This window comes from Tupaia chinensis, unplaced genomic scaffold, assembly GCF_000334495.1.
Source record: "Tupaia chinensis unplaced genomic scaffold, TupChi_1.0 Scaffold000496_1, whole genome shotgun sequence".
Classification (NCBI taxonomy): Eukaryota; Metazoa; Chordata; class Mammalia; order Scandentia; family Tupaiidae; genus Tupaia; species Tupaia belangeri.
In genome coordinates this window covers 297,063-307,082 of record NW_006160008.1, presented here as the reverse complement: position 1 = coordinate 307,082, position 10,020 = coordinate 297,063, and the positions used below count along the sequence as shown (strand labels likewise).

The following is a 10,020-nucleotide window of genomic DNA, read 5'->3' as shown; positions in this document are numbered from 1 at the left end:
CGAGAGAATGGAGAAGAGACTGTGGCATGGCCCTCCTCCCTGGGGAAAGGGGAACAGGGGTGTGATTTCCCACTTTCCCTCCCTCTCTCCCCCCAGCGAGGGCACATGCCCTATGGCAAAAATCATTTTTAAAAAAGAGGCAGAGCCTAGACATCAGATCAGTCTAATAACAGATTTTTCCAATAAAGGAGACAGGCTGTTGTCAACCTGAAATAAGTAGATTTGACTGAAGCTTGTCAAGTAAAGAGTTTATTCAAACCAAAATAAGAGGCTAGATTCTCCATGGGCCAAATTTTCAGTAAACTGTAGCCAATGTTCCAGAATGGCAACATTTGGGGTTTTCTTTTATCAGAAAAAATGGAGTAAAGGATTCTTTTTTTTTTTTTGAGAGGTTTTTGCTATAGGGCACGTGCACTCTCCAGAAAGACAGAGCCAGAAATCCTCCCCCAAGGGGGATGACCATGCCACAATCCCTTCTCCTCTATTCTCCTCTTGGGATCTTGGGTACGCACGCACATGCACCCGGCCTGAGTTTAAGCCACTGGGTCCAGGACTTGAACATGGGAGTCCAGCTACATAGACATTACGCCAACTGCTGGTCCCAGGAGTGGATTCTAAAAGTTCTTTTTTTTCCTAAAACCCACATTTGTTTATCTAATAGCACAAGCTTCTAATGGGCCTTCTGATGTTTCATGTATCACATATTCCAGTACCATTTCAGCTCCACCCAGCTACAGGGAGGAGGTAGGGTTACAATGAATAATATGCAGTTGGTGGTAACTTAGGGTGGTTTCTGCTTTAGTGCCAGCTAGTCGGGGAATTCTTCAAGATGTCCTTGAGCAATGACTTCAGACGGATGTGTCGTGGGTGTAAATGAGACTTCATACACGATGTCTGCAAGGCCAGTTTTAGCAGATCTCATTCCTTAAACCGTTTAAAGCTATTTCCTTTCTCACTTAAAAACTGGTAAGAAAACCTAGGAAGCCAAGTAGAAAGGACCTGGGGTTTGAATAAAATTATGCCCTGTTTCTCTTCCAATGTTTTCAGATTTCCCAACATAGACCACGGGAGGCGCGCTGTGGCCCCGGGGATGCCGAGAAGACAGCACTGCTGTCCACTACAGCGAAAGTGGCTCCTCAGTCGCCATTCCACAGTCGCATGTGCTAGTTCACACGCGGACGGCTGGAATCCTGCTTAGACAGACTTGAGTAACAATCATGGAAGTGAGCCTCGGAAATCTGCGTTTTTCAACTTAGCTCTCCGGACACTTCGGTCGTGTTAAGTTTGAGAACTGTAGAATAATTCTTTGAACTTTGGCAACCACGCCCCGAACTAGCAGCCGAACTACGCTGGTCACTTTGCACTGAGCCTCAGTTTCCACAACCATAAAAGGGGAGCGAGGACGCAATAACTACCTCTGCCTAAAACATTAGACCGCCCCCTCGCGGTGACAATCCAGCTAGACAACGCGGGGGGGGGTGGGGGGAGGCGGGGAACCGCGCGGCACTGTGGGATACAGAGGGGCCGAGGCCTCCCGCGAAGCACTGTGGGACACAGAGGGCCGTCAGCCGCGGCCCGCCCCAGCTACGATGGCCACCCGCCACGTTTCAGTGCTGGACGTCCTCTCTGGGCGTCCCCGGATGCCCCCTCACGTAACCAAAATTACCCCGCTAGCGTCTCGTCGCCTCGGAGGCTAATAAGGACACTTCGCAAAGAGCAGTGACGAATTTCCGGTTGTGGCTTCGCTTTACGGCTCATGCGTTTTTCCGCCGAATGTGGAGGAAGCAGGAAGTGGTTTACGACAGTACAAGTCGTGTTTACGGCACCGGCTGCTGCGTGCGCATGTTTCCTCCTTTCCCGGTTCCTCGGAGCGCGGCCGGCTGCCCTGTTTTCGGCCAGGGCCATCTTTCGCCATCCCGGCCGGCCAAGGCCGCTGCAGGTGAGCGGCGTGTTTCGTAGGGTCCCGCAGGCCTCCGAAATCGGCTTGGGCCTGGGCCCGGCCTTCGGGGGCCTCCCGGAAGAGACCTCGCTCAAGTCCACATCCCCTCCCGCCTTCGCTGCCTCTGCTGGGCGGGGCAGGAATCTACCTTCGGGAGCTCTAGCGCTCCTCAGCCGCTACGGGCTGGGCGAATTTGATTATGTCCCCTAACTAAGCTGGGTCACAGGATCTTTCTAAAGTGCCCCAAGGATCCCTGAATTTCCGCGTGGAGGACTCGGTACGCGGAGCCGCGCGGGCTTGGGCGCCTCCGGTACTTGTGGCCAATGTAGCTGTCACTTAGTTTTCCTGGTTCCATTTTGCTCACGCTGTTTCCCAAGTGCTGAAGCCAGGGACTTCCTCCCACCGCCTGGGCATGATGCCTGACAAGGTTTGGGCCTGTTTCTTGAGCTTCTGACAGAACCAAATTGTGAAATCATTGTGGTGTTCAGTATGATCTAACACCCAGGTTTTTGTCCAAACTGTTGTCCAGCTGCCATAAATGCAAAAAAAAAAAAAAAAACTGGACTTAGAGATGACAACCCTGGAAGTCATTCCTGTTTTCATTTTGGTTCGACTGCTCGATTTGACTGAACTTCAGACTTTATTTGTAATATTGGGAGTGTGGGAGCATTAGTGGGGGTAAAGTGTGTAGCTTAGTGTCTGACACATGGCAGGGCCTCCCTAAGTATTTGTTTAATGTGGTTGTGAGACCACCTCCCCTTCTCTTCTGAAGTTCCAGTTGGGAGGCTGCCTCTCCCAGCTCGTCCCATGTTGCTGTCACCCAGATGCCCCTCTTTGGAAAGCCTCCATCTCGCCGTCATGGGGCAGTGAGGGAGATTCAGTAAGTTATGTGTACCTGTGCCCTCTGGCTGCCCCAGCCTCCAGGAGGTAGTTGATGGGTCAATCTTGGGAAGCTCACCAAGAATTTTCGGAGGGTTACGGTGGACGGCACAGCGTAGGTTTGGGGTAGGAGCTGTTGGGCAGGCATCTGCTGTAGAACCCCTGGGCTTCCTTTCCAGGAGGAGCAGTAGCATTGAGCAGCATGTCTGGTTGGAGCCAGGCTGTTGGGGTTCCAGTTTTCCATCAGGTGGTAGTATGACTTTGGGCAACTTCTTGACTTCTTTACGGCTCGGTTTTCTTTCGGAAATACTGGCCCCTGCCTTACCCAGTTACTGGGAGGATTTAAAGGATTAATGTATGGTAAGAACGATGCCTGGTACTCCTAATATTCATGGACATTTGACACATGCTCACTTTGGGCCTAAGGTTTGCAGTGACCGCTGTCTTCTGGCCCTGTGTCCGCCTTCTGTGCACAGGGGCGTTTCATCTTGCATCAGTAGATGGTAGATTGAAAGACCAAAAAAGAAAAGCCAGATTTTAGGGTACACTTACAGTTTTGTTTTTTGTTTTTTGTTTCCAACAGATGAAAAGAGGCTTAGGGAAGTGAGTAATGTATACATTGGTGAAGATATTTCTGAGAACCAGATTGTGGTTATTACAGTTGAAGTGGGGGGGCCGTCTATGAGACACCACCAAATTTAAGAAATGCCATTTTTTTAGATAGCATTAAGAAAGAAAAACTGTGAACTAAGATGGAGCATTTGACGGAGTATAGGGTTTAGCCTCTTTTCAAAGAAGAAAGGGAGCGTCATTGGATTAGTGAAATAGGGTAAATCAGCAGTGTTCTGAGTTTAAAGATGTCGCAGTATTTACAAGGGAGCAGCTGTGGTTGAGGATTCTGTTTTGTGTGTTACTCTTTGAATCTTGTGATTTATGTCTTCACTTAACTCAGATGGAGGGTTTTTGTTGTTCTTCTTCTTTGAGGCTTTTCTCCGTGCAGCTACTCACATTATTTGTGTTTTTAAGGTTTTAGAAGATGGCAAAGTTCATGACACCCGTGATCCAGGATAACCCCTCAGGATGGGGTCCCTGTGCCGTTCCCGAGCAGTTTCGGGATATGCCCTACCAGCCTTTCAGCAAAGGAGACCGGCTAGGAAAGGTACTGGCCTGTCAAGAGTCTGGACGTTCTAAGCTGTGGCTGCTGCTCTCCACGGGCCCCTGTCTTCTCTCTCAAGAGTGTGACTCCTGTGTGCCAGTAGGGATATCGGCTTAGAAAGGTTCTAACCCCTGGCAGTGGCTGCTGGAGAGCTGGGCACTCATGGGGTGTCGTGAGCCAGCTCTTCTCATCCCTTCCCACCTTATGTCTCTCTTTCATGGCTTTCTGGGCCACCCAAAACTTACCTGGTTGACCTGTGTGTTCTGTCTTTCCTTGTTCTTCGTAGGTTGCAGACTGGACAGGTGCCACATACCAAGATAAGAGGTATACAAGTAAGTGTTCTCAGCTGTCTGCCGGGTTCGGGCCTTGGGAGGTTGGTGCTTTTTCTAGTAAACTCCTATAAGCTTTCTAGAATGAGAAGGAAACACTAATGGTATCGGGTCATTGGGAAAGTATGATGCATTGCTTTATTTATTTATTTATTTGCCTTTTTTTTTTTTTTTTTTTTTTGGTGAGGGGAAATTTTTGCTATAGGGCACATGTCTTCAGAAATACAGAGAGAGACAGAAAGCGAGAAATCACTCCCCAGGGGGGATGGCCATGCCGCAATCCCTTCTCCATTCTCCTCTCAGGATCTTTGGCACGCACGCACACACGCCTGGTATGAGTTTAAGCCACCGGGTCCGAGACTCAAATCGTGGTCGGCTACATGGAGTCCAGCGACATAGCCATTACGCCAACTGCTGGTCCCACATGTTGCATTTTTGCATAGAGAAACAGAAAAATACATCATGACTTTTCCAATGACCCAATAATTTGTTGTTTTTAGGGGTGTATTCTAGACCATAGACATTAATCACATTTTAGAGAATTGTCCCCAAACAGGCTGCTCATTACAGAGGTCTGGCATATTATGGTGTGGGTTTTCCCCACTTTTGTGGGAGCCATGGACCCTTTAAAAAATCTTGCACCTGAGCTGGCTCCATGTTGCAGTGATAATGTGCTTTTCAGGAGAAACGGGAGCCCACATGACAAATGTGGTTCACATCCCCAGCCCAGTGGCCTGACATGTGCAGGCACACACACATACCCAAACTCTGGAGGGCTGAACGGAGGAGGAGGAGGTGTGACCAGACCCTGTGAAGGGTGCTCTTTCTTTCATGCACACCTTTTATCATGAATGAAAAGAAAAGTTATCTGCTAAGCACACTTCTGTTTTTGTTTTTCATTGTTTGGAACTTACTGGACCTTTGAAGCCCATCAGTAGACTTCGGGTTTAAAACCTCATTTTAAGATCCTGGTACAGGGCCAGCTGGTAGCCAGATGGTTAGAGTGCCTGGAAGCCGCATGGCTGACTACGTGGTTTCAGTCCCAAACTCGGTGACTTGAGAAGCACACCGGGCATGTGTGCCCAAAATCCTGAAAGGAAAAATGGAGTAATGTGACCATGCCCCTTGGAGAGTGGCTTTCTCCTCCCTCATTCCCACCGTAAGTGCAAACACCCTCTGGCAGAATTTTTTAAAAACAGACCCTGGCAACAGTGAAAAGACTTCTTTTCTGTGCTGTTGAGGTAGTCGAAAGTGACTGCCTGGATTACTAAGTTAAGGTGCCTAAAGCAGAGGTCTGTAAGATCCGTGGACATGTCTGCCTTTGGTACCAGGTGATGGAAGTGGTGATATACATGCCCCGTATTTATCGCTTCTGTTAGAATGCATCCTTCCCTTGTCAGAGGGCACGTGCGCTCATCAGAAGGGAGAAAGAGACAGCACCGTCCACTGGGGAGCAGTCACACCACAATCTTACTTTCCTCTGTCCTCCTTCCCATCAGGATTTTAGGCATGTGCACATGTACTGGATATGTTTTCAAGCCACAGAGGCTAGGATTTGAACTGTAGTCAGCCATGTGGAATTCAGTTCCCTTAATCACTGCACAGCAGGTCAGCCCTGTTAGAGTAAATCTTAATGCAGAGAGTGAAGTGGGTTAGCTTCACTTCCTAGCCGGGTTCCTCAGAGAGTCCCATGACTTAGAAAGTTCTCTAGCCAGAATTTTTCAAATTTGAATGTGCATATGAATCACCCAGGAATCTTGTTAAGATGCTGGTTCTGACTCAGTAGGTCACGGTGGGGCTGTGTGCCTAACAAACTCCCAGCCAATGTTCCGGGTCCGGAGACCACACTTCAAACAGTAGGGCTTAGGCTAGTGTTTGTGAAGTAGGAATTGTCACCCACGGTTACTTTTTCATCTAGATAAGTACTCCTCTCAGTTTGGTGGTGGAAGTCAGTATGCTTATTTCCACGAGGAGGATGAGACTAGCTTCCAACTGGTGGACACAGCACGCACACAGAAGACCGCCTATCAGCGGAATCGGATGAGGTTTGCACAGGTAGGCCAAGAGCCAGCACGCTGACCATCTAGGGGGTGTTACCGTTAGCTGTTGCCTGCTGCTGGAAATGCCTAGTGAGTACTAGTGAGAGAGGAAAGCGTGTTATCGTAGGTCATCTCGTGAGTCCTGGGTTGCTGTTCAGGGACAGATTGTGCTAACGTAAGTTTGTACTAGGCCCAGGGATGCATGCAGATAGTTCGCCAGTAACAAAGACATCAAAGCCCTGTGCTAAGAAGAGTTATTGCCACTGGTTAAAAAGGTGCAGCTGTGCCTGTTGCCACACTTAATTGCTGTGTGTGGACTTTATTGAGCAGACGGTCCAGTCCGGCTGCATCTTCCTTCAACCTCGGCAACTCTAATAAGACCCAGTAAACCTACTTTGATGAAGATACATGGTGGAGCTGGGTGTGGTGGCATACATCTGTAGTCCTAGCTACTTGGGATGCTGAGGCAAGAGGATCACAAGTTTGAGGCCAGCCTGGGCAACATAGTGAGACCCTGTCTCAAAGAGAGAGAGAGAGAGAGAGTCCTAGCTAATTTCGTGTATTTTCATGTATTTTCCCACACTTAAACTGCAGACTGTTGATGCTCTGAGGTGAAAGCACAGAGTAAGATGTAAAACTTTGTACGTTAAATTCTAAACTTCTCTAAAGCTTTCCATTAGTCCTGTCTGTCGTAAGCCAGGTCCCCAAGATCTTAACCAGCTGTTCTTTCCTGATTCCCAGAGGAACCTGCGCAGAGACAAAGATCGCCGGAACATGCTGCAGTTCAACCTGCAGACCCTGCCTAAGAGTGCCAAGCAGAAAGAGAGGTGAGATTGCCACCCTGCTAGGACAGGGTAGCTTCCCCAAACTGATCGTACTGGAGGTTCATTGCTATCCCTACCTTTGGAGGGGAAAAAGAATAGGGTGGCATGGTTGTTAAGGTACTGGATCCCTCATGGGGAAGTTTGTGGTTTGAGCCCCAGACCACGCCAAGCACTTGTACATCATGCCCAAAGTCCCAAGAGGAGAACAGAGAAGAATGGATTGTGGCGTGGCTAGCCTCTCTGGGGGGGGATTTCTTTTCCTTTCTGTCTCTCTAGCGAGCACATGTGCCCAATAGCAAAAATGTAATTAAATAAATATCTCTTTAAAGCCATTAACCTTAAGCTACCGTTTAGCCTGCTATTCTCTGAGGAATATACTCCTGGTGGATATGTGCACTGAAGGCAACGACAAATCTTAGAGTCCTGCTGAGGCCCAGTTCTGCTGTGGCTCAACTCTAGGAACCCCTTTTTATACCTCATCCTACAAATCCCCAGAATCATAGCATAGCCGCCACTGTTGAACTTCCCCCACTTGAATTCTGCAGACTGTTATTGCTGTAAGGTAAAAGCGCTCCGGACTGCCAGCAGACTGGCTCTGTAGAGGGGTGAGACGGACCATGTCGGTATCTGGGGGCTTCCTCTGGCATCGCCTTTGTGCACCCAGTTGGTCTACAAGCCTCATTTCCACACTTTAGAGAAGTCAGAGATGATACTAAAGAGAACTACAGCCTTGAGCCTTTTGGAGGAACCACTGACTTAAAGACTACAGAGCTCACAGTGTTCTGTCTTTTCAGAGAACGCATACGACTGCAGAAAAAATTCCAAAAGCAATTTGGAGTGAGGCAGAAGTGGGACCAAAAGTCACAGGTAGTGTATCCGTACCAGAATTCAGTCTGGACATTTGCTCTGGTTCTTATAGCAGCTTCATTGAGATGATTTATATACCGTACAATTCAGTGGTCCTCAGTATGTTCAGAGGTGTGCACAGTTACTAAAGTCAACCTCAGATGATTTCTATCTCCCTAAGAAGAAACCTTATTCTCTTTAGGCATCGTCTCCTATTACACAAGCCCGAGGCAACCACTAACCTACTTTACATCTTCAGACTTTGCAGTTGTGGACATCTCACATAAATGGAATCCACTAACGTGTAACTTTTCATGCTGGCTACAGGCACTTTCTCACTTAATGACCACGTTTATTCCTCCGACTTGTTGTTAAGCAAATTGGTCAATAAGTGAGGCGCTTAGAGGCAGATGTCTTGAGGTGTGTCGCAGTACCGTAGGCTTTGTGTGCTCAGTTGGTACCGAGCGACACTGCGCTAGAGTGATGTAGTGCTATCATACAGAAAGCAAACATTAGACAAGTGCCGGAAAGCGACAGGACACGCCACAACACAGCAATGCAAGCCCAGTATATTAGTGTTTCTTTATTCCGAATACTACTGTGGTTGTACGATAAAGTGTAAAATTATAAACAAAATTTGTCTTTCATGATAGCAAATGCTTGGTGTAGTGAATACTGACCAGACTGAGAAAGAGGATTTCCCTAACTGCAGAGCTGTTCATGAGTCCAGGCGATCATTAAGTGGGGAGGGGCTGTGTGTTTATGTGATGACGTTTTCCATCCTTGCCCCAAAGACATGGCAGAAAGTAGTGACAGATGCTACCTATGACGTCTAGGTTGGAGCACGTATCAGTTCTTCCTTTGTGTTGCCACATAATACTCTCTTACACGGATCATTAAGTGGGGAGGGGCTGTGTGTTTATGTGATGACGTTTTCCATCCTTGCCCCAAAGACATGGCAGAAAGTAGTGACAGATGCTACCTATGACGTCTAGGTTGGAGCACGTATCAGTTCTTTCTTCCTTTGTGTTGCACATAATACTCCCTTACACGGGGGCACCAGATTTTGTTCAGCTGCTCTCTGGTGGTGACATTTGGGTCGTTCCACTTTCTGACTATGGGAAGTAATGCTGTGCACGTTCGCATGCATGTGTTTATGTGGACATTGTGAGGATAGGAGACAGGTTTAAGCAGATTGTGCAAGTGACATTTTGCCGGCCGTGGTACTTGCTGCATCAGTAAGCAGTTAATACCCTGAGAAAAACAGGAAGGAGCTGCTCTGTTCCCCCCCCCCGTGACGTCATCACTTGGAGTGGAACCCTGTTTGGTTTTGAACTCCTGATCCCTGCAGTCCTCGTCTAGACTGAACTCCCAGGGGTCGTGGGCCTGTCTTTTAAAGAGCCCGCACTATATGCTGTACTGAGTAAAAGCCGAAAATATTGATAACCTCGTTTTTGCTTTTGTTTCATATGGGCTTTAATTTTCTTCTCCGACTATTTTTCTGCTGCAGAAACCTCGAGACTCTTCTGTGGAAGTTCGCAGCGACTGGGAGGTGAAAGAGGAAATGGATTTTCCTCAGTTGATGAAGATGCGCTACTTGGAAGTATCAGAGCCTCAAGACATGTAGGTGGCATCTATTACTCCTTCCCGCCATGCTTTGGTGCACGTGGACCAGCTGGGGATGAAATTTCTGAATCTCTAGTGTTTCTGAAAAAGACTTGAAGCCACTTACTTAAATGATTTTGTATAAAACTTAACAGAAATGTATTTTAAAATCAAAACCAAGGGGAAAGCAGAAAGAAGTTTGTTATAGAACTGCAGGGTTCTATATCAAACTTTCTGGTATCCTGAGCAAAGGAGAAAGAAAATTAAGTTATATAGTTCTTTTGGCAAAAGGAGAAAAAGAAGAGAGTAGAAGGAAATTTGCTGATGTGGAACTCCAGATTTCTTTCAGCTTCCTGGCATTCTGAGCGAAAAAGCAGTAAGATTAAGCTAGCAAGCTTTCAGC

At 47.7% G+C, this 10,020-nt stretch overlaps 1 protein-coding gene across 1 annotated transcript in view; it reads left to right on the top strand.

Annotated features, from left to right (window-relative positions):
* The first annotated feature begins 1,803 nt into the window (after positions 1-1,803).
* Positions 1,804-10,020, top strand: part of EIF3D (eukaryotic translation initiation factor 3 subunit D) — a 17,091-nt gene continuing 8,874 nt past the window's right edge. The window contains exons 1-7 of the mRNA XM_006156514.3: positions 1,804-1,939; positions 3,845-3,977; positions 4,261-4,306; positions 6,222-6,358; positions 7,084-7,169; positions 7,961-8,033; positions 9,523-9,635. Coding sequence (XP_006156576.1) covers positions 3,855-3,977; positions 4,261-4,306; positions 6,222-6,358; positions 7,084-7,169; positions 7,961-8,033; positions 9,523-9,635 — 578 coding nt within the window. The 5' untranslated portion in view covers positions 1,804-1,939; positions 3,845-3,854. The remainder of the gene's footprint in view (positions 1,940-3,844; positions 3,978-4,260; positions 4,307-6,221; positions 6,359-7,083; positions 7,170-7,960; positions 8,034-9,522; positions 9,636-10,020) is intronic.